This window comes from Ursus maritimus, unplaced genomic scaffold, assembly GCF_017311325.1.
Source record: "Ursus maritimus isolate PB19 unplaced genomic scaffold, ASM1731132v1 scaffold_18, whole genome shotgun sequence".
In the NCBI taxonomy this organism is placed as follows: Eukaryota; Metazoa; Chordata; class Mammalia; order Carnivora; family Ursidae; genus Ursus; species Ursus maritimus.
The window spans coordinates 13,705,376-13,731,112 of NW_024424230.1; the positions used below are offsets into that span (position 1 = coordinate 13,705,376).

The following is a 25,737-nucleotide window of genomic DNA, read 5'->3' on the forward strand; positions in this document are numbered from 1 at the left end:
ACTGACAGAACTGCAAGGATTAAATAGATGAGTCCACTATTATAGTTGGAGACCTCAACTCTCTCAAAAATGGACATAAAATCAGTAAGGACATAGTTGAACTCAATAACATCATCTATCAACTGGATATAATTGACATTTGGAAACTTCATCCAGTGACAGCAGAAGACACATTCTTCATAAGCTCACATGGAACATTCACCAAGATAGACCACATTCTGGGCCATAAAACACATCTTAACAAATTCAAAAGAATGGAAATCAGAAAACGTCTGCTCTCACACCACAATGGAATTACTAGAAATCAATAACAGAAAGATAAATGGAATATCCCAAAATATGTGAAGATTTAAGAAACTTCTACATAATGCATGTCAAAGAAGAAATCTCAAGAGAAATAACAAAATTATTTCAAACTAAATGAAAATGAAAACACAGCTTATTAAAATTTGTGGGAGGCAGCAAAAACAGTACTTAGTGGGAAATTTACAGCATTGAATACATACATCAAAAAAGGAAGATCTAAAATCAGTCATCTAAGCTTCTACCTTAAGAAACTAGAAAAAGAACAAATTAGGGGCGCCTGGGTGGCACAGCGGTTAAGCGTCTGCCTTCGGCTCAGGGTGTGATCCCAGCGTTGTGGGATCGAGCCCCACGTCAGGCTCCTCCGCTATGAGCCTGCTTCTTCCTCTCCCACTCCCCCTGCTTGTGTTCCCTCTCTCGCTGGCTGTCTCTATCTCTGTCAAATAAATAAATAAAATCTTTAAAAAAAAAAAAGAAAAAGAACAAATTAAAGTCAAAGTAAAAAGAAAAGAAACAATAAGAATCAGAACCAACCTACCAAACAAACAAACAAAAAAAACCCCAACAACACAGAAAACAAAAACTAATGAAATTGAAAACAGGAAATCAACAGAAAAAATAAACATAACTAAAAGCTGGTTCTTTGAAAAGATCAATAAAACCAATAAGCCACTAGCCAGGCTAACTAAGAAAAACAGAGAGAAGCACAAATTACTACTATCAGAAATGAAAGAGGATGTGGAAATCACTACAGATCCCATGGACATTAAAAGGATAATAATAAAGGAATACTGTGAACAACTCTGTGCACACAAATTTGATAGATGAAATGGACCAATTCCAGGGTGCCTGGATGGGTCAGCTGGTAGTGCATGTGACTCTTGATCTTGGGGTGGTGAGTTCAAGCCCCATGTTGGGTGTAGAGATTACTTAAAAAAAAAAAAAAAAAAAAGAAATTAACCAATTCCTTGATACAATCTGTCAAAACTCCGAATCAGAATAGGCCTATATTTATTAAAGAAATTGAATCAAAATATTAAGAACTTTTCAAAACAGAAAGCACTAGGTCCAGATGTGTTTACCAATCAATTCTTATCAAAATTTAAGGAAGATATTATACCAATTTTCTGCAGTCTTTCAGAAGACAGAAACTGAGGGAATACTTAATTTATTCTACGAGGCCAGCATTACCCTAATACTAAAACCAGAAACAGACATTACAAGAAAACTACAGACCAATATATCTCACGAACAGACCCCTACACAATCAAAAACCTGCATATAACTTTTGACTTCCCCAACACTTAACTACCAACAGCCTACTATTGACTGAAAGCCTTACCAATAACATAAACAATTGACTAATGCATATTTTGTATATGTATAATATGCCATATTCTTATAATATAGTAAGCTAGAGAAAAGACAATGTTACTAAGAAAATCATAAGGAAGAAAAAATACATTTACAGTACTAGACTGTAAAAAAATCCATGTATAAGTGGATTTGTGCAGTTCAAACCCATGTCGTTCAAGGGGTCAACTGTAATTGAATCCTGGCTACCCCTAAGATACCACTTTCTCTGCTAAGCTTCTAAGTGGAGGCTTTTCACTTTTTGTTCTAACAAACTTCTGTACCTTACAGCCTGGAGGTAGGACAGGTATCTTATTTGCTTTTCATTTTTAGTCCCAAAGGAAGTATCTTTCCAGTTCACCTACTTGAATATTTTCACTAAAATGTATTTTTAAAAATTTTATTGGGACCCATCCCTCAGATTATTTATTTTCCCCCTCACTCCAGTATTTCTTGTCTCCCCTTCTCCGGTTTGGATTCTATGGTCCATCACTATAATCATTCCTTCACAAGTAACTTTAAAGTCCTTGTCCTTTCTCCTCCTCTTAAGCACCTAGAAAAACCCAGCCCTGTTTATACTTCATGCTCTGATACCTTATACCTGCTCCTGAATAGATGCTCCTGGCTGGAGAAAAAAATTCACTTGTGTTAACTAGCTCTCTTTATTGTATTTATTTTTTAAAAGTTGTTATTCAAATTCCAGTTAGTTAACATATAGTGAACTAGCTCTCTTTAAATTCACAATGACTATTCTCAAATGGGCTTTCAAAATTGCTTAGCAATCCTGCAATTCCCTCAGTAATTCATTCTGCCATACTCAAAGACAACCACTTCTACCTTCTTTCCCCTCAAACCTTTAACACTTCCCATATGCCAGCCAAGTTAATTTCTGTGCTTCATACTTCACTGAGAAAATAAAGGAATTAAATGGAAACCCCCTTATCTTCCCACCACTAAATCTACCGAATCACCTCCACATGCATTCTCTGCCTTCTCCCCTACAACAGAGGCCAGTCCCTCCATTTGGGGCTCTGAATCTCTTGCCTTCTCGAGGACTTCGCTTGCACATTTTTTGCTCATTACTGCTGCTGCATCATCACCTTCTTTCATTTTACTGGCTTACTCTCATTAGCTTATGCACATGATCTAATTTCTCCTATTACAAACAAGACTAAACAAAACCCTCCTGGGACCTCCTGTTCTTTTATAGCTGCCAGTACTTCTACTCCCCTTCATGGCAAAATGTCTTGAAAGAGCCGTCATCTCTAGTCACTGTCTCTCTTTCACCCACTCCAATCAGGTTTGCATTTCCATCAATCCACTGTAACTACGATTGAGGTCATCAATGACTTTAATCTTCCAGTGGGCTTCAGATCGATCCTCATCTCGACCTATGAGTAGCAACTGACCCTCCTTAGAAGGCTTTTCTCTTTGCTTCCATGAAACCACTCTCTTGGTTTCCCTACTATCTCACTGTACACTCCTCCCGATCCTTTTAGTAGTTGTTCTTGCTCTGTTGGATTTTGAGGAATGGGGAGTGTCCCAGGGTTCAGATTTGGATCCTCTTCTCCACAGTTCCTCTTGTCCCAGGCCATCTCATTTAGTCCCATGGCTTTATCCAAATACTGATGACTCCATAATCTAGCCTGAGATCCAGATAACTAACTTCTTACTTAACATTTCCATAGGGTAGCTCTCAGACATCTTGAATTTAACACATCTAAAACAGAAATGTAGATTAACCCCCCAAACTTGCTCTTTACTTCCTCACTATTGTCAGCACCCATTATTTTATTCAGTTATTGGAGTCAGAAATCTCAGCAACATCTTTGGGTTTTCCCTCACTCTTCACACCCAATCTCATGCCAGTTCTATTTCCAAAAATGTTGCAGATCTGATCCTTTCCCTCCATTTTTGTCCAGGCTGCCATCATCTCTTCCTTAGACTACTGCATTCATTAGCTTCTGCCTGCAGCCTCTACTTATCTCTTTTCAAAAGCATTCTTACAAAACACAAGTATAGCCAATATAAATCGGATTAAGCCATTCTACTACAAATATTCAAAGGCTTCCCTTTCTAACTTCTAATCATAGTGTAAAAGCTCTGTATGATCTGGCTATACCCATCTCCAATTTCATCTGATAGTGTCTTAACCATATTGGTCTTCCCCCCCGCCCCCCAGTTCCTTGAACACAGAACTATTTCTCATCTCATTGCCTGTGCACATATTGCTCTTTTTTCTCTTTTACGTGAAAACATGGTTAAAGCCTATTCCTCGTTTTCAGGTAAAATGTTACCTCAGGGATGTCTTCCAAAGCAAACCATAAAGATAATCCCCCTAACTAAAGTACGTCTTTCTCAGCCCTACTTTCTCAACTTGTTTGTTTCCCTGCCTGGCTGTAAGCTCTGTTCTGTCAGTCTCATTCATGCTTAGCACAAAATAGGTCCTATATAAATGTATGTTGAATGGTGAATGACTTTACAATCTTTAGAAAGGGATGGCTTCTCCACACTTACACATCACTTGGAAGACTTGGTGAGGTGTGTTGATAAGAGGTCCTGCCCAGAGAGCCAGATATAAATATAAACTCTGTAGAGCTATTTTTAGCCCATACACACATGACACAACTCGTTTTCGCACTTTTATTTATTCCATATAGTCTACCTTGGATATAAACAAGGACATTATGAGAAACAAAGTCAAATACTTTGCTGAGGTCAAGATGCACAGGCCTACACAATTCTCCTGATCAATACCATATAATAGCTCTATGAAATGGACTTTCGGTCAGTTTGGCATGTAGTCTCAGTAAATTAATTCATTTCTGGGGGGATTCATCCTTTTAATCTAATTGGCAAACTTGCATGGAATTGGTATCAAGCTCACAATTCATTAATTGATTCAATTAATGTTGAGTACTTATCATACACCAGGCATTCTTCAAATACCGGAGACACATTGGTTGAAAAGGATAGACAACATTCTCTCTCATGGAGCTGAGTCTAGTGAAAGAGACAGACAATAAAAAACAAGAAAATGAGTATTGAGAAGAGTAATTATGAAAAAGAAAAACCAGGGAGATCTTAGGGAATTACAGGGGTTACTTTGATTGAGTAGTCAGAAAAGGCCCTCAAGAGGCTTTATATAGATTTAGAATGGTAATCCACATTTTGTCCTATCTATTGGCTTCTCATTTTTGAAAATCAGGACATATATCCATCTCTAGTCTGTTGCCTCTCCATGATTCTCTTAAGGATGATTACACTACAACACTGTGTTTCAGTAGGATGACAAATAAAACAAAATGGTCTCCAAATTTGGTATGCAGCATTTACCTCCTAAGATCTGAATACTTTTGTAGTGCCTGCAAGAAACCAGGATTCTGAACCGTGAGAGACTGTGGACTCTGGGAAACAAACTGAGGGCTTCAGATGGGAGGGTGGTGGGAGATTGGGATAGGCAGGTGATGGGTATTAAGGAGGGCACATATTGCATGGTGCACTGGGTGTTATACTCAAATAATGAATCATGGAACATTGCATCAAAATCTGGGGATGTACTGTATGATGACTAATATAACAAAATTAAAAAAAAAAACAGGATTATAACTTTTAAAATCATTGGTCAATGGTTAACTGAAGAGTTTCCTTCTCTTAGATAACACTGGGAACCAATTATTTTCAAGATATGGCAGTTCCTGTTCTTCTTCAATTAGTATGAAAAGTTCAGTTATAAGGAAGTTCAAGCTAAATATCAAAGAAAGCTGTCAATTACTATAAGAATCAAATATATACTAAAAGACATGAGTGATGTTGCAGAGAGTAAATAAAGTCTTTAAAAAATCTAAATAAATTATGTAATGAAAATTAATTTATTGGATTAATTCACTTATTAGGCTTTTGAAAAAGAATTTAATTTCAAGTTTTGGTAAACAAAAAGTAAAATTATCTTACCAGTCTTCACTACGTTGGAAACTCTGGGAGTGGTTAAAGTAGGCAAAAGTAACAATCAAAAGTGGTTTCTGCCTTCTACTGCAATTTTAGGTAAATGGTGCATGTCATGGTAACCTATAACTTACTAGAAAAAAAAGTATGGCGGGGAGGAGGTTATCCACAGTTCCCCATGCTTTAGTTATTCAGGGGCTTATTTTATTCTACTTTGAACTTTCATACTAAATGCTAAAGCACTTTCAGGTTTACTATTATGTAATTTTCATAAAGTCCTGTAAGGAACAGAGAGTGTGCTATTATTTCTATGCTTATTGATGGTAAGACAAAAAAGAATTTGCTAGAAAGGGAGCTATATTTATAAAATTCATACGAAAAAAGAAATTAGGAAGTGATTTACATTATGAAAAGTGTTCACCTTAGGTGAACTTAATACATGACATGGAGATTTATGAACAGAGGATGCTAAAAATATAAAGAGTGTCAAGTATTTATCAGAAATGAAGATAAAGCATCTATAAAACTGTAAAGTCAATGAAAAATCATTAGATTTACTTAGCAATGTACATGTTACATAAGATACTTATAACATTTTCAGCTTCATTGAAAATGCGTATCTTAAAAATATCTCAGGTTAGAAATGCCAACAATTAAAAAGGGGTTGTTTTTCTAGTAAGAATAGTTTTAAAAAAATTCATTTTATTTTATTTTTTTAAGGTTTTATTTATTCATTTGAGAGAGAAAGAAAGGGAGAGAGAGACAAAGAGCACGAGCAAGGGTGGGGAGAGGCAGAGGGAGAGGGAGAAGCAGACCCCGCACTGAGCTGGAAGTCTGACATGGGGCTTGATCCCAGAACCTGGAGATCATGACCTGAGCCGAAGGCAGACGCTTAACCATCTGAGCCACCCAGGCGCCCCTAAAAAGTTTTAAAAAGTAGACTATCAACAAATGATAACCCTAAAAACATCACTGACAAAAAATTTAGTATCTATTACATATAACACAAAAATGCCAGTTTACAGACAACATAAATTTTACTACATTAAAGTCCCTCAAGAAATCTATTTGCGCAATGACCTAATTGAAATAAATATAATGGATCAGTCTTTAATGTAATAAAAGGATATTAAAATAGTAATATACTTTTTAATATAGATATGCTTTGGACAGAATTTTCCAGCTATTACTGAAGACTCTTAAGGAAAGAAAATAATTCACATTTGTCACCATACTGAACTGAAGGAATTATTTAAATACTACCAAAAAAATCAAAATAACCCTTTTTATATTGTGTTAACTTTGCATTAACTGTCATGTACTTTATGAGTGGTGTGTGGATAGGAATTTTTATTTTAAGATTTTTTTTTTTAAGATTTTATTTATTTATTTGACAGAGAGAGACAGCCAGCAAGAGAGGGAACACAAGCAGGGGAGAGTGGGAGAGGAAGAAGCAGGCTCCTAGCGGAGGAGCCTGATGTGGGGCTCGATCCCAGAACGCCGGGATCACGCCCTGAGCCGAAGGCAGACGCTCAACCGCTGTGCCACCCAGGCGCCCCTAAGATTTTTCTTAAACATGCAAACAAAGTAAACTATAAAGAAGGCAATCAAAGCAAAGTTTCCTGTAGTTAGTTCTGAAGGGAAAATATGAAAGACCGATGTGCCACTTAGAGATTGAGATTGCAGTGCAAATTCCACAGACGGAATGCATGCAGAACATCCATTTGTAGTGTGAAAATAGCCTCAAATACAATTATTTTGCCAAGATGCAGAAATCTACCAGATACATTTTTTTTTACTACCAGCAAATATCTTTAATCTATTATTTTTTAAACGTATCGAAAAAATAGTAAAGAAAACAAGCACACTGTAAAGTTACGTTAGAACTTTCAAACACGTATCTATTCATATGGAAAGCTAAATTTATTTCATAGTTTGCTTATAAAAGAGTTAACATCCAAGACAAAGTTGGAATTTTGTTACCTAGCCAATCTGGAGAATTTTAGGAATTAGAATTGCTAATTACAAAACTCTTCAAACATACATTCTTTATACAAAAATAGTTAAGGAATTGGTAACTAGCACAAAATGTTCACTGTAGTTAGCTCTCACAGTTCAAAGATCGACAAGGTGGTGTCTAGAGAAAGTTCTGTCCTTAAAGTTCAAATAATGGTCTAAAATAGGTTACCTTAAAAATTGGGGTCATGACAAGATAATTCAATACATAGCCATTTCATCTCCCCAAACTTTATCAGAGACTATTTATTTGAACCAGTATTTTTTCTCTGTTAAAAAAGGAACTTGATAGCAATTTGAATTGAGACTCCATTAAAATTGCTTAACAATTTCATTCAGGTTTTAAGTCCGTTTGATGTTTAGCAAGTTATCTATCAAAAGAGATGACTGGTGCAAACAAATGAAGTCAAGGACACCCATGTGTAAAGTTAGACACTGCTACAATTCAAGCATCGTTCTTGGAGTAATTCAGAATTGCTAACTATGGCATTTCTGGGTTTCTAAAATTTTAATTTCTGGCTTGCTTTAGAAACACAGGCATAATTTCAAATTAGCTATTCATTACTTTGCAAACTTAGTTTTTTGTTAAGTCGAATACTGTACTGTTTTTATTTCTCTTTAAAAAGAGTGAGTATGGGAGTTTCATGGCCTGTTTTGGAAGAACACACTCAGTTTCAGTGATTAGTGTGATTAGTCTGTCTTGTCTTTAAAGAATCTACAGTTTGCCTTAAAAATCATTGTGAAAATAAACATGAAGTCTTATTGACATATAAGAAACTTAACAGCATAATAAGAGAGACTCCCTTGAAACATATTTGTGTATCTTACTAGCTGTTGCCTTTTAAAGAAACCACTAGCATTTAGATAAATGGATTCATGAATTGATAAAAAATTATCACGATAAAAATATTTATATTCATTCATCTGGTAACGAATATACTTATTTTACTGTATTTCAAAGCAAATGAGAGCCATAACAATTTCTTTAAACTGTCTCTGAAATATACTCATTTTATAGCAACAATCTTTTTTTTTAGGAAAAGTAAACTAAATAGGTAATTTATGTAAATTATATTCCTTAAATAACACAGTACATTTTAATGAATACATTCTTTCTCATTTCCTTTTGGTTGGATATAGAATATATAGTGTTTCAAAATAAAATAAATACACATAGCCAGAAACAAAACAAAAACAAGTATGCAAAAACATTTTATTTGTAATAGATCAACATTTTTGACATGAAAGGTAGCCACTTTCAATTTCTCAGGAATGCCTAGAATCCAACAGTTTCTGAAAGACTAGTTAATTGTAACAATTATGTCACTATAGGTAAAAGAAATAATTCCAGAATGAACTTTTTAAATGGCTTTGTTTATGGCAACTTATTTTATAAGCTTGACTGTGTGGTAAGCTAGCTTTCCCAGGAAGTGAATGTAATCCAACTATGTTCCAAGTGTGTTAAACCAGCTTATACAACAAACATGAGAATCACCTATGTGCATCAACTGTGCTCAAACAAGAATTCTCTTTATCAAAATATTCATTTTTCAAAAAGGCCTCATATTAACCCCTCAAACCAATCACCCCCTTCTATGTCCAGTACCACTCTTTTCTACTTCAAGTTGCATTACTTTATAGACAACTGTCAAATTCCAGTGGAACTGTACACTGACTTAAGACTCTATGTAATACGTACCAAACACAAGAATAGTCACTGACTTTAAGGGACAAGGTGTTAACTAACCAATAATAATTTAGCTAATGTCATTTTTAGTTTAGAGGGAAAAAAGCAGCCCCCAAATGTCCTTAACTTTTCGGTACTTCTCTGTAACGCACAGAATGAAAAGATAATCTCTGAAATTAAAATCATTAGAAAATATCTTAAATAAAATATTTTACATAAGTAAGTGTTAAATTTCAAATTCAAACCATATTTTCCTGTGCATTTAAATCTGGGAAAGAACTTCACAATTATTAGCTCTTCTTACTTACATTTATTTTTGAATATTTAAACTACTACATATCAGTTTGTAAAATTCACCTTGGTTACCACTCCCCATGGTTATGTGCTGTCTTTCCTCTGGTAAGTCCATTATATGCATGTAAGTGCTGGGGAGGTTTGAATAGCACTTAAAGAATATTCATGAGAGCTCTGAAATATGGAAAGTTTCATTATAATCTACTTACTGTAGGATCTGTAACTCAAATTCATCACAGCATTATAAAATACTGTGTGAATGGAATGCACATAATTCCTACAGACACACAAACTGAAGTCCAAAAGGCACAGAGTAATGCTGGTGGCTCTTTCTAGTCAGTTAAGAAACAATAAAAAGTCTGCATTATTCTTTTCATAATTTAAATACTTAAGTAATCTCCACTTTTATTACTTTATAACAATGACTTCAAATTTACATTATTTTAAGTACCATTGTAATAGCTTAGTGTATAATACAGATATTTGCTAATATCCCATTCAAAAATTAAAAAAAAACCTCTTCACTATATATATATATATATAAAAAAATTATTCTGAAAGACAAGAACATAGAAGAGGGACTTGGTACAGACTATAAACTCAATTTTCTATCACCACAGTTATAACTCCAAAATTAACAGATATACAGCAATAATCAAAAGCAGTGCAAATATCTTTGGAGGTTAGGATAAAATTATAATGCAAGAACATAAAACAAGGAAATAAAAAAGGCAAGTACTTCAAGTACAAGGAACCAGTCTGCTTGAGTCCATCTTAGTGTTTACTGGGGGCTTCCTTCCTGCTTTTACTTCTTTCTCTGAAACACATTGGCCAACATGGCACCTGATGTTGTCAACTGGCCCATTTTGTTCAAAAACTTGGTCTTTGTATCTTCACTCACTAAGCTTGCAGCAATTGACATTGAGCTAGGAAAGAAATTTTAAAATTCAAGTAAAGCAATTAAAAAACTAAAATATCAATTTTTTCATTTCTTTAGTAATAATGTTAATAAATACATTCTGAATTGGTATCATAAAAGGGAAATTAATATTTATGGACAGGAGTTTTTATGTACCATACTAGGTTAGGAGCTTCATGTTCATCGTTTATAATAAAGGAAGCAGTATGGTGTAGAGGTTAGAAGCAATTCAGTCTGCAGTGAGACTGAATCTTGGCTCTGTTGTCTGGCAGCTGTGTGACCCTGGGTAAGTTATTTGATCTCATCTGTAATGTAATCCTCATCTGTAAAATGGAGATAAGTCTATTGCCTACCTCATAGGTCTATTAAGAATTATAAAAGTGTAGATACTAACCAATAATAATTAACTGCTTATTAGCAGTGCCAGGCATTTAATAGCATTGCTGTAAGTATTAGTAGTTATTCTTCTTATTATCAGCATCACTTCATTTGATTCTTATAGCAACCTTGGAAGATAGACACTATCCCTATTTTCACAAATGAGTAAATTAAATCACAGTGAGGTGTTATATGCTGTGCTGATAACAATCCTATGATGTATTACTTTTGGGAGGGCAAGGGAGAATGTCCTCAACTGCCACTTGCATTAGTTTCAATCAACAATTTTAAATCCATTTCTTCTTTCTTTTTGAACAACCTTCTGTACAGGGAGTAAACACAATCTAAATAACTACTAAAGATTGCTAATTTATCATAATACCAAACAGAACACTGATCAAGTACAATTTTTCAGTGATCCAACAATAAACCCAGTTTATTGGCCTGTGGCTTTGGCCAATATGCTTTAGATCACTCTCATTCAATTTTCCTCAATGGAAAAATACAGATTGCAATTACTGCTGCAAAATATTCTGAGGACTAAAGGAGAGAGTACGTTTGAACATGTCAAGGGCAGTGAATGGCGAGGTGCAGGAGCTCAGCAGATGTCCACTGAAACTACAGATGAAGTACGTGCTGCCACCAAGAACTTCTGGTTTTCTGTATTTCTTAAAGGTGTGCTCTGTGAATTACTAGGTTAAATGCCAGACCACGACTCCCATCTTGAAAATCTCTTCTTCCCACAGCTCTTCTGCCAGTATACCAACCTGGCCGCTCCCTTGTCTCTGACTACTTGTCTCCTGCTGCCTTTTCTCTTCCCACAAAGTAATCCTCCATAAGGTTCAGTGTTTGGCTCCTGGTTCTTCAATTACAGAACTTACTACCGAAACTTTCTCTTGAAGTTTCAAATATCATCTCCATAAGGAGTTTGGAAAAAGTGTCCTATTACTATTGTTTGTTAGATAAGCTAACATCAAGCTTTTTTTCACCCCCTAACTTTAGAAATGATTCGCCATTTTTATTTCCTTATTTGTTAGTGGTTTTACCATTTTCCTCTCCTCCCAACAGTGAATATAATGGCTCCCTCTCTTCTATTTAAAATCAATCAGCAGGAGTGCCTGGCTGGCTCCGTCAGAAGAGCACGTAACTCTTGCTCTTGGGGTCATGAGTTGGAGCACCACACTGGGCCTAGAGATTACTTAAATAAATAAAACTTAAAAAAAATAATAAAACCAATCATCAAATCCTTCATTTTATTCTATGAAACATCCATCGTTTATTTTTATTTCCATTGACAATACCTTCCGACTGAATTATTCCAACAATCTCAGATCTGGTTTTCTTGCATGATCACATTAACTTCTGAAATAATCACTTCTTCATATCCTATCCCTTCTCAAAAATCTTCAATGGCTACTTACTCCCTACAAGATAAAGTGTGCTTAGCATTCAAGAAACATAGCAATTTAATTCTTGGGAGTGTGTGTGTTTTAACCAACCACTATGGCTCAAGTTCTAGTTCCCCTTGAGTCAAGCTTGCCGAGCTTGTGTTCAAAACATTTTTAACTTATCTCTTGCTTTCTATCTGGTGTCTAAATATCCTTTAAATCTCAGTTCAAGTCCTAGATTTTCTCTAATGCCTTTCCTTAATGCTCTAAGTTTACAGTTTTGTTTTCTTTCTGTAGAACAATACTGTAAGCTGAAAGGTAAGTATGATTTTAGTTTGCACTGAGAAAAACAGGATACATGGGTCAGATAATATTGGAGTACTATCACATTTTAATGATATTCTAACTAGAGGGCAACAAAGATGTTAAAGCATCTGGGACATTCAGTCTGGAGAAGAGAAGATTCAGAAGACTTAACAAATACCAATGTTACATGTAAAAAATTAGATATAAATATATATCTGCATAGCTGTATATATATGTATAGCTCTACCGATATACATCACAATCACCTGAAGGACTTACTGAAAATACAGATGCCTTGGCCTAATCCTGTTATTCTGGCTCTTTCCATATGGTATAAAGGACCCAGGTATCTATTTTACACAAAGCTTTCCAACAAAGAACCATTACATTACAGCAATTTTTTCTGAAGAGAAGTTTACATTTTTATCAGTTTTACAAAGGGGTCTGTAACACTCCCCCCACCTCTCTGCCAGATGATGAAACCTATTTTAGAGAGGAAACATTATAGGAAGGGAGACTTTAACTCAGGATAAGAGTAATTTGTAAAAAACAGAGCTGCTAAAAATGAAATGGGCTGCCTTAGAATGTAATATTGTCTTCTTCCTGCAAGTTTTCAAAGAAATCTCAGATCTTTCCTTTGCAACTCATATCATACCAGTTGCCATTTCTTGTTGATTCTGAATCTGTAGAACCTCTTACACCTGACTGATCTTCTTTAAAACTATTTATATCCTAGAATATTTCTCTCTCCCTCCATTCCATTTCATTTTGCAAATTAATGTCAAAAGGACTTGGGAAGTCAACTTGAAAAGCCTTGCAATGGCCAAAGATGGGATAATTTGGGCACCAAAAGATAGTAAGTGCAATGCACTGAATTATATCAAATATTTGAAAATACATGAGTTTATGACACTTGAACAAAACAAATCACCTAACTAGTCACCATCAGAGGGTAAATCAATTCATTATTTTAGAAAACTGGTAAGTAAAGAGAAAGAACTGAACATTTACCTTGCCTTTACTATAAAAAACTGTATCACTGGGTAACTGTAGTACATATGGGGGAAGGTTTCTTCCCTGAAGTATTCTAGCTCACAAATGAAGAGGGAAAGATAGAATCAGAGTAATGTATTTAGTAATAGCTAATGAATTAGTGGAGCTAGGTATTGATCAATAACAGATGTTAATATCACCAAAAAAAGAGAGAAGTAGATATTGTCTCTCTCGTGATGAAAGCACACCTCCTCCTATGAAGCAGTCTTGCAAAATAAAGAAACACGCCCTGAATGTGATGAAGTCTCCAAATCTGGACCCAACCACCAAATTTATAGGAAATACAGAGGAACATGTTAAGAACAAGAGGGAAATGCAATTAACCAAATTCAGACTGTGGGAACCTCTACAGAACAAAGACTCAATTTCTTCAATAAGTACATGAAGGAAAAAACAAGATAGAAGGGGAACCTATTGATTAAAAGAGACTAAAGAGACATGCCAACTAATTGCAATGAATGGAACTCTGGATCCTGACTCAAAGAAACAGGCTGTAAGGAAAAAACAAACAACAAATCCCTAATGACATTTATAAAACAATCAGAAATTTGAACACAGGCTAGATAACTGATATTATTAAGAAGCTGTTATTTTAGTGTTAATGACATTATGTTTATGTTATAAAAAACAGCATTTGTCTTTTAGAGATACATACCAGAATACAGGAGGGGAATGGATGAAATAAAATTGACTATGAGTTGATAATTATTAAGCTGAGTGATGAGTGCATAGCAATTCACTACATTATTTTGTGTTTTTTGTAATTATCTAAAAGTTAAAAAAATAATATAGAAGATCTGAATAACATGGGAAAATATGATTATAAAAATAAACTTTTTTTTAAAGGAAGGTCATATAACTGAAGCAATCTTACGGATTTATAAAGATATTTTTGTCTTTCTTAATTCCTGCATGCTAATCAATGAAATTTCATTTAGAATGCATTTCACATATTCTTCTTAATTTTGTCCCCAAACTTTTTACATTTTCAACTGATAAGGCACCAAATAATCTTAACACTTAAATGTATGACAAAAGAACAGAAGTGTTTGCTTTGGTGTTAATTTTATGGATTACTGTGTTCAGAATTGAAGCCTATGAAAATATTTTTACTGTCTTAACCTTCCACGGCTACAATGGTAGGAGAGCTCCTACCATCCCAGAAGGCTCAAGAAAGGGCTCTGACATACAGTAAGTAGTAAAAAGCTGTATATGTACATGTGTATGGGAGAGGTCGGGGGTGTGGGGAGGTGTGTGTGTGTCTGGGTACCTAGTCTGATAGGATACACTTATTCCTAGTAGTCAGCTTTATAAAGGAAAAACCTTTGAGCTTTTTATGCCTAACAGAGTCTATTTAAGATTAACTGCTCAAGGTTACATCAATAAGAGGTAAGAGTACACACAGTCTATTTGTAAATTACTTCCTCTCCTGAATGCCCACCTTTACTCTTTCACATCTGTGCTTATATGTTAACTTCAGTCAGTCTTTGAATTCTAGTTAGTTTGGTTAGGAGCATGTGAACAGAACATTCACAAGTTTACAACCCTTTATGCAGTGAATCAAGTTACATCTTATAATTCCTGTCACAAATTTCTAAGAAACTATTTTGGCCAGTGATTCCCAAATCCAGTTACCTATCACATTGTCTTGAGCTTTTAAACATACAGATCCCAAGGCTGAATCAGATCGAGAGGATGACACAGAGCAGGGGGTAGAGATCTAAATTTTAAATTCCCCAGAAAATTCTGATACAGATGGTTTATAAACTAGCATTTGGTAACCACTGATTTAAATAATTTTCTTGCCTTCCAAATAAATGACTTAAAAGTAACACAAAATAAAACACCATACCCATCTATAGAAAATTTAGATAGAGAAATTAAGGTTAATATGAAGCCTTAAAAAGAGAATTAATGTCTTACCCTTGAGGCTCTTGGACGGTCTTGTTCTCTACTTTTTGTTCACATTCTTTTATCATGGAACTTAAAATGACCTGATTTCAAAAAAAAAAAAAAAATGACTTTAGTGAACTACTTTTTAGTGAAATGGCTTTCGTTTATAATAGTGAAATGCTATTACTTAATCTAAACTTTTTAATTTAATTTTTAATATTACCACAAACTAATGTTAATTAAAAATGTAAGTTCTGGCGGTCACTTTGTTAAAGAAATTCACATTAAATTGCTATACCATGGGCAGAAATAGTATTAAAAGACCTCAATCATATAACCTAATAACTGATTTTGATTTTCACTAACTTTCCTTCTAACTGACTTCAACTCTCCCTTAGTTTTTCCTACCATCTAATGTTAAAAGTAAAATTTGTATACATCAATACATTTAACATATACACATACCATGATCACACATATTTTTCCAGTAAAAGCTGTTTGTCCCATGCCCCTTTGCTTTCTCCAGGTTGCAAATAGCAAGATGCTCTATTTTAATGTCTAGAACAGGGACCAGATATACGTCTGTGGCTACTAAAATGCAACTGGGAATACAGTGGGCATCTAAGAGTTAACATAATTTTTTCAGGGAAACTGAGTGAGTGATGGAAAGGGTGGAGGGATCTAAGCTGCTCCTCCAATTGCTGGCAACCACACCAGAAACTGAATGGTCTTCCTGAATATTCTTGGCCCATGTTTGGGCATGGAGGTCACTACACAACAAAAATTTACTGTCATCTACTATGTGCCAGGCACTTTTTTAGATACAAAGAATGCACAAACAAAACAGACATCATTCCCTCCTTATGGAGAGCTTATGTTGTTCACAATAAATATAAAAAATAGGTAAGTTACATAGTATATTAGAAGGTGATAGGGCTTTGGAAAGAATATCGAGTAAAATATAGGGTACTAGGAAGCCAAGGTGAAGAATGTTACACTTTATATGGAGGTGTCGCAAGCAGGCTTCATGGAGATGACATTCAAGGAAAAGCCTGAAGGAGATAAGGAGATAAAGGAGCAAGTGTTTTAGACACCAGGAAGAGGCTGAGCAAAGGCTCCATCTAGGTGAGAGTATGTCTAACACATTCTAAGCAAGGAGGCCAGAGTGGTGGGTGCAGAGTGAGCAAAGGAGAGGATAAAAGATGAGGTTTGAGATGTGGAGGAGGAGGGAGCCAGATCTTAAAGTGCCTTGCAGATTATGGTAAGGACTTTGGTTATTAAATGAGACTTTTGTCATATGCATGTTAGATCTAGATTAATTCGTTTTTGAATCTTTTCTGGTTTTCTCACAGATTATAGATTTTATTTGTTTAGCTAGTTCTTGCTTTATTGTATTTGGGGGGAGTTTTTTGTACTTTTTCTTCTGCTCCCTGCATTGTCTCTGTTTCCTCCAGTACCCTCTTTATTGCATGTATGTTTTCATCTCCGTCTTTGATGTTAGAGATTTTTCTCAAATGGTTGGTGATCTTGGGATGTCCACTAAAGACTGGGGCACTAAAATGCTGATTAAAATCTCTTCATGCATGAGTAACTTGGATCCTCTTAAGGTAAATCGGGCACAAACCAAACTTTGACTGCCAGGATTCTTGGATCCAAGAAGGGGAAAGGTAGCAAGGTTTCCAGTCACCATGCCTTCACTTAATTTCCCTCTTCTCCTTATAGCACTCATTCCTGTTCTCAGCTACGTGTGATATCCCAAGTTTAAAAAGTAAAGTTCCAGAGTTCTACCAAGGTTGGAAAGGGAATCTGGGAGTCTGATCCTTTGAAAAACTTTTAACAACTCCTATTTTCAGTTCAACCTACCCTAATGGAGGGTGGAGAAATACACCTTATAATATCTCGTTTCTTCTATCCTGTAGGATTAGCCTTCACCTTAGAAGCAAAAATCCTCAACAAAATGCTAGCAAACCAAATTCAGCTTCATATAAAAAGAATTATGCACCATAACTAAGTGGGACTTATTGTAAGAATGCAAAGGTTGATTTAATGTCCAAAAATCCATTAGTGTAAAACAATGAATCAAGAGATTAAAAGAAATTACCACACGATCTTCTCAACTGAGGCAGAAAAAACATTTGACAATATCCCNTCTTTCATGATAAAAAGTCAACCAATAAACAATAAAAGGGAACAATAAAAGGGAACCTCCTCAACCTGATAGAGGGCACCTATAAAACATACCAAGCAAAGACCGAAAAAACTACAAGGAGAGAGAGAATTCCCACTCCTAACTTTAATACATGTTTCAAGAGCTAACAGAAGAAGCAGATCACAAAAAACTGATAAAAATGTAGGAGAATTAAATCTTAATTTACCTTATTAAACAAAACCCATGCATCAATTAATAACAGAAACGAGAATCCAATTTGAACTGAATGATAACGAAGATACAATGTAGCAAATGCACAGGATGTGCCTAAAGGAATACGCAGTTTTAAATTCATGTATCCGAAAAGAAGTCTAAAAGTAAATAATCTAAGCTTCCTCTGTAAAAAGCTGGAAAAACAGGAAAAAAAAAAAAATCAAACCTGCCATGATATCTACCATGGGTAGATAAACAGGCTGAAGATGCAGAATAGGAAATAAATGATAAACGGTTTTGGAGGAAACAAGGAAGACAAATAGAATAAAAGAGTTATAGGGAAATGGGAGACAGAAAACAGAAACTTTGCTTCTAAGAAAGTTAATGGTCAGAGATCAAATCGCATAGCATTTTACAGATTAAAAAACATTTCATGTACATTAGCTCATTAGATTCTAATTACATTCAGTGAAGGAAAGCATGTAATCCCTACTATACAGAATTAAACAGAGGATCAAAGATGTTAAAGGAGCTTTTCAAGATCTCCTAACCAGTAAGTAAAGCCATAAAATGACCCTACACTAGTTTTAAAAGAATTAAGCACAGCATGTCATAATTGTGCCTCACATAAAGAATGCAAGTCTATAGAGGATATGAAAACATATGAATGTGGCACAGATAATCACAGTGGCTTAATCATCATGGTGGCTCACCTCATGCTCCGGAGAAAGATGTTCCATGTCAGTCCGTAAACATCTGAGACCAGGTAAGAAGTGATTAACCATTAAATCCTCTGAAATAACTTGAGACAAGGCAGTTAAGGGAATTAAAAAAAAAAAAACCAAACTTGTACGTCCAACAGAACAACAGACTAATAAAAATGATGCCTAAGGACACAGATCACTTAGAGCAAACAGGCTTCCTGCAAACATGATTCTCATTTGTTGAGCTAGTCACTTACCAAGAGTCAATTGTGTTTATCCTCATGAATCCCTTAATGTCAGTGGTCTTCATTATTGTAACACTACTTAATTTAATGACACGTTATGTAAACGCATGCAGTAAGTGTAAAAATTAAATCATGTAATTTAGTTGGATGCTTAAATGAGTATGAAAAGTAAGAAAATTAACGTTTCCATGACAACTAAGTTGAAAGGTTTGAAAGAATTGGTAAAGGCCAATAGCTTAAAATGGTGCTGTTTAATTATGTCTGTGTGAAACAACTGTAAAAGATTAGGAAAAAGATAAAGAACTAAAAAAGGTCTATACCCAGTATCAGAAATGTTTCTGGATCCTCTTTAAAGAAGCTTAAACTGAAAATCACAGTTACGTTATGGATGTGCGTTTATCTAAGAAAGATATTTAAGTCTACTAAGCAGACTCACACAAAAGAAATACCTCAGTCCTACATCAAAATATTGGTAAAGAAAATATTATGTATTTTAAGTTAAAATAAGTTATATAAACCATTTTCTTGATTTCCTGCTTTAACCATCCTATTAAACTGGCCTACTATTGGTCCTAATTGAATTGGGTAAGAGAACTTTTACTATAATAACATAAGTTTAGTACTAGTTATATTTCCTGGTCACTTTTGAGTTTTAGTTGATTATCCTGACATTCAAAGGGATCAAGAAAGCAGGTGTATTTGTCAAGAAAACAATTCCCTTTGTTTATTCACAGCACATTCTTACCTTATAGTTGTTAGCCATTTAAAAATAATTTTTATTTAATATTATATATACCATATTAAGGTGAAAAATGCCAGTAAATAAATTCCCTTATAAAGATGAGTTAGTCTTTTTGGAAAAAAAATTATAATGAGTTTCATTAATTAAAAAAAAATCAGTAAAATATATAACTTTTGTCTTAAAAATACAGTTACAACCAGGACGCCTAGGTGGCTCAGTTAAGCATCTGCTTTCAGGCTCAAGTCATGGTCCCAGGGTCCTGGGATTGAGCCGTGCATCGGGGTCCCTCCTCAGCGGGGAGTTTGCTTCTCCTCCCTCTCTCCCAGCTTGTGCTCGCTCACTCTCTCTCTCTAATAAATAAAATCTTAAAAAAACATATATTTATGACCTAAATAAACTTAAAAAAATAGTTATGAATAAATATTGTTTGTAAATACGACTCCTATAATGAGTGACTTATATTTATTAAGTACTAAAAACACAGACATCATTTGGTTGAACTAATCCCTACAGTCATAGAGAGGGCTGCAACATAATGGCTATGTAGTCTTGTTTTCTAGATATGGGGAAAGTACCACCAAAATGTAACTGTGAATGACCTTTCAACTAGTAGTTAAGAGTCTGATTGGGGTGCCTGGGTGGCTCAGTTGATTAAGCCACTGACTCTTGACTTCAGCTCAGGTCATGATCTCAGGGTTATGAAACCAACCTCTGTACTGGGCTCCCCACTGGATGTGGAGCCTCCTTAAGATTCTCTCTCCTTCTCCTTCTGCACCCCCCCCCCCCCCGGCTCGTACTCTCTGACTCTCAAAAAAAAAAAAAAAAGAGTCTGATCTAGAGGAATATGGGCATGGATTAAGAAGCTGAAGATGGCCTTATTTGGAGGTAAAGAGGTAAGTCTTCTCTTTCTACTCACTGTTTGGTTATACATTTTCCTTGTGGAATCACACGATCTTTCTTAAGGGATGGAAACTGATATAGGAATCACCTCTATGTCATCTGTAAATGATGGCCATAAAGCCTCTAACTGCTAATAATGACAGGACATGCATAGTTTCATAAGAGAGATCAATCCATTGTTAAATAGCTAAATTAGAAAGTTTTCCTTAAAGACTTTTTTAAAGATTTATTTATTTATTTTAGAGAGAAAAAGTGCACAGAGGGACGGAGGGAGGAGAAGGAGAGAAGCAGACTCCCTGTGAGTACAGAGACAGACAGGAGGTTCAATCCCTGACCCATGAGATCATGACCAGAGCCGAATCAAGAGGTGGACGCCTGACTGACTGAGCCACCCAGGTGCCCCCAGAAAGTTTTCCTTATAAAATCAGACTCTCTATAACCTTCTTGTTAGTGTTAGCTCTACACCTGAGTTACACAGTGTGCCTAAACTTTCTTCTACATAACATTTAAAATAATTTTTGAATTACTTTTTCATCCCCAAGCTAGGTCTTCTCCAGGTTAAACATTTCTAAATTCCTTCAAATTTTTTTAAAACATGATTTTTTGACTTATTACTATACTTAATGTTAAACAGTATAGTTTTCCCATGTCCTTATTAAAATATGATGTCAGTGCTGAAAGGAATACTCTTGTGTTCTATCAGCTCAGAATGCAATGGAACCTCAGAACAGATCTGGATCACAGAACAACGTGATTTTATTGTGGCCATACCACTCTGTTGACACAAGTACAAGTTATGACTCATGTAGAACTAACAATTTTAGTACTTGAAGTGGGTCTACTGTTAAGATGTTCTTCTCCTTACTGTATTGGTGTAAAGACTTTATTATATTTACTCTATATTGTGTGCGTACCTAAACCCACAAAAATATTCTTTCTATACAGATTCTATGTGCTTTAGAAACTACTGCCTTGCCTACTTGGAATATTTGGTTTTATACAGCTACAATTTTTGATCTTTTGACTTCCCAGTTTCCCTTGAGGCATACTCCTTTAGAAACTCTCTGCTACATAAGGTTACACATAACTTTTTGCTTAAGTTTCTAAACATCTATTTTCACAAAGTCTAGGGAAGGTATAAACATAGCAATATTTTCTTGCTTTGGAATACAAACTTTGACATGCCATTATTACTTTCTTGAAAGGGTCTTGTTACTTCTCCATTAGTAAAGAGTTCTTCCTTGCCAATTCAGAATATCACTTCCTCTTTTTGCTTCCTCTATCTTCCCTAAGTAGAAAATGCCAACAAGATAAATCAAGAATAATACTAAGTTCTCCTTTTAGTGGAAATAAACTTATAGAAGATACATGGATAGCTGAAGTACAAAATTACCAAAATATGGTGTCTCTGCCACTTTAAAATCTGTATTATAAAAAACATGGCTTACAGCATCCACATGAATAGGTAATCTATAGTAGATTCCTAAAAATAAAATGTTCTCAACTACTCATCCAACTTCAAGTTTTAACATTTCCAAAAGGACAAACAGCTCCTTAACAGCTCTATGTTTCTACTTTCCCTATTTGATTTATTCAAAACAAAGCCTCCCACTGGAACGTTCCAGTCAAGAATCCACTACCAATGAATTGGTATTTACCAAAATATCAATCAGTGGTATTTCGGAACATATTTATTTAAAATTACTTGTTCACTTGACTTACTACTTCAAACTGGCATATAATAATATGGAACCATAAATATTAATCCTGAAACTTCCTTTGTCCTCTGTTTTCTCCTAGGAACCTCTCTCTACTGCCATTTTTTTTCTGTTATAATCAGAATTCTCTGATTATGTTGTCTAGCATGTACTTTTATAGTTTTTTTTTGCATATTCAGCCTTTCATTCCTTTTTCAATCTCTTATTTCCTCTTTCTTGACCTCGCCTGCCTTTTAATGGGAGAGCAGAGAAGCTGGAACTCACTCTGCCCATCTTTATCTTTGCTTCCTTCTTAATGTTATTTTACTAGGCCTAGGATAGTAAAAAGAACATGTAATAGGACAGCTAAAGTTCTTTGTTGTAGTCATAGTTTTGCTTTTAACTATAAAAAACAGAAGAAGTCACTAATGTCTTTAAGCTTTAGTTTAATCATTTATAAAATGTAGTAGTTGACATGGGTTAGATGATCTTTGAGTTTTCCTTCAGTTCTACCATCACTGGAGATGATCAGCGATGTTGGCACTATACTTCCTCAATGAGTGATTATCTTTCCATAGCCTTCCACTGGATACAGATGGTTAAACATTCACTGAAAAACCAACTGTCAGAACACATACAAGGCTTCCTTTTGATTAACAGAAGCTTCAGGTATAACTCATTTCTTGCTCAGTTACATAGCCAGTTAACATAGATAAAACTTTAGTCAGTGTTTCAAAATTATAGAACATAGAAGCACAGAGGACTTAAAGTCATCTTTTAAAATTATGACATGGCTAGAATAAGCAGTGGGGTAAGTCGACCAAATTTTAATCTTCTATAACCATTATGTAAGTAAGTTGAAGAAAAAAATACTAACTTCCAAACTTTAACAACTGAGGTTCACTGTAAGACTGGTTATATAAATATAGATACACATTAATAAAGCAAGGATACAACAACAGGAAAGTGCACTATAGGCTTCAAAAAGATGGGTAGCAATATCCAGTCTTTTAGAATCCACGATTTGTAAATTGTTCACCAAGGCTAACTTATGCAAGTGTGGTATAACAACTGAAAAAAGAAAAAAAGAAATTGTTAGATTTTTATCTAAAACATCTCATACACTTCACTCATACATTAAACAAAATTTTTTTCCTTTTAAAATTTATAAAATTTCATTTTAGTTCTAGATGATTTCAAATCCTTTATCTGCTTTTTCTTACTAGAGAGGAAAGCATGTTTTTCAGAATAAAAATATTTGGAAGGAACAGACCATAGCGCTATCTCTATAACCTAATTACAAGGATGTCCACAGGTCATTTGGCCTCACTGGAATTAAATTTCCCAATTTGAAAGATGAAAACCAAACAAATAAATGTAAACAATCTACCTCTTGTGTTATCTTTAGAAATAAGTTTCTTTATAAAACTCAGGTATTACCACTGCTATTAAACAAAGGACAAATATAGTATACTTATTCTTTGTCAGATCAAATTATTTCACTCCAAAAAACAATTCTTAGCTTTAGTTTCTCAAATTCTTAGCAAGACCAATGTCAAAGAGCACTGGTGGTTCAGTTCAAGTCACTCAAAGGGCTCAAGATCATCTTCTGTCTCAGTGAATAATATAAAATTTCAAAAATATAGACATCCTACTGCTAAAATAAAAGCGATGGCCCAAGAAAAAATATCCAATTCAGTGGCAATGAGCACCTCTAGGGCCTAAGACTGTGTTTCGTAAATACCAGCTCCCAGTAAAACCAGGGTTCCTTGGAGAAATGGTTCCAGGATCAGTGACTATTAAAGTATTGCTCACAGGGCCCCTTTCTAATCTCTGCTTCGTTGGGGAACCCAAAACACCACTCAGAAGCATATACTTCTGACCAATTGTAGTGACTTCTTTCATGTCTGCATTGAGTTTATGTATGTGAAAGCCACAATCTCCTCTTAGAAAAGCCTCCTGCTTTCTAATTAACCGACACTATAATCACAACTTTTTTTTTTTTTTTTTTTTTAAAGATTTTATTTATTTATGTGACAGAGAGACAGCCAGTGAGAGAGGGAACACAGCAGGGGAGTGAGAGAGGAAGAAGCAGGCTCCCAGCGGAGGAGCCCGATGTGGGACTCGATCCCAGAACGCCGGGATCACGCCCTGAGCCGAAGGCAGACGCTTTAACGACTGCGCTACCCAGGCGCCCCTATAATCACAACTTTTATACATACTTTAGTAAATGGTAAAAACAAAACAAAACAAAACCAAAAACCAACCATGAAAACTTAGAATAACAAAGGCCATTTTTAGGGTATTTTGACTTGTCAAAATTAATAACAACATACTTAAGAGGAGCTCTAGAGAAAAACTGGGAGACAAGAACTCCAAACATTCATTGACTTCCCACTGAATTCCCTGAAACTCCAATTCACTAACTGGCATGCTGAGGCCTCAACAAAATGGTGGCTCTAAGACAGTCTCTCTAGAGAATCTCTGAGATTCCCTTCTACCCAAACCTTTAGAATGTTCCTCAAACTTCTTTTTCTATTGACACATGGCCTCTTTATTCCTTCTGCTTCTTTTCTGACCTCCTAAACAAGTAATCCTTTCCTTAATGTTTTTCTCAGAAACTCAATAACCATACTGCACAATAACCCCTTAAAATTGCTTAACTAGAAAACAAATCTATAGAAGTTACTTTAAACTCTAGAGCCATTTAAAGGCTATAATTAGAGATCCTCCTAAATCCCAAAAGATAGACAAAAATTTACTACAGTATTCAACATTTCATTACATACTTATTATCCTAGCTACCACATCTGTAGCAATTAATTTACTTAATTGATAACTCCTCAGATGGAAATGGCTGAAAGATTTACTAACCAAGATATGCATAATTCTACAACTGACCTTCAGTGGGCAAGGAAAATAGGAAATGCACAATATAAGGCCATTGCAGCTTTTCTCTTAAGGGCAGACTAGACATAGTCTACACTATAAACAAAATCAATCAACAGGAGACTTCATAAGAATTCATTTCAATAAACTTTCAGAAAATATTTGGGGCAGATCCAACAGCCAAAGTACGGGGAATCTTATCCTCTCTTTTTGTAAATGGGCTCAGAAATGAAATAAAGAACTTCTAAAAAAAAACCAAACAACTAATCGGAATTGTAAAATTGCCATGTTAGAAAATCTCCAGCATATGACTGAACATTTTCAGAGAGCTTTATAAAGTAAAAAAGCTGAAAACAAACAATTAAAGACTTAATTGTGTTCTAGATAAAACCAGTAGTTCCTGAAAAAAATCAAGACCAAAAGGTCCTGTGATAATGAAGAGCTGGAAAAGAAAAAAGTCCACTGGATGAATCAATGTCCTCTATTCTCTAAGAAATAGAATGACAAATACCCAAAATGCCACTCTGGGGAAGATATTACAACTCAACAATTCTCTGTCCTTCTTGTAAACTCCTAAAAGCAATTGTCTATAAATTAAGATGGATAACAGTATGGAATCCTTGTCAATATGGGTTCTACTCTTACCATTAACCTTATTAACAC

The 25,737-nt window shown here is 35.0% G+C and overlaps 1 protein-coding gene across 2 annotated transcripts in view; it reads right to left on the reverse strand.

Annotated features, from left to right (window-relative positions):
- Positions 1–8,816: 8,816 nt before the first annotated feature.
- The window catches only part of RELCH (RAB11 binding and LisH domain, coiled-coil and HEAT repeat containing), a 105,435-nt gene continuing 88,514 nt past the window's right edge, over positions 8,817–25,737 (reverse strand). For both annotated transcript variants that reach the window (XM_040632457.1, XM_040632456.1), the window contains 4 exons: positions 23,140–23,256; positions 18,611–18,699; positions 15,566–15,636; positions 8,817–10,524 (listed from right to left, as the gene is read on the reverse strand). In XM_040632457.1, coding sequence (XP_040488391.1) covers positions 10,404–10,524; positions 15,566–15,636; positions 18,611–18,699; positions 23,140–23,256 — 398 coding nt within the window. In that variant the 3' untranslated portion in view covers positions 8,817–10,403. The remainder of the gene's footprint in view (positions 10,525–15,565; positions 15,637–18,610; positions 18,700–23,139; positions 23,257–25,737) is intronic.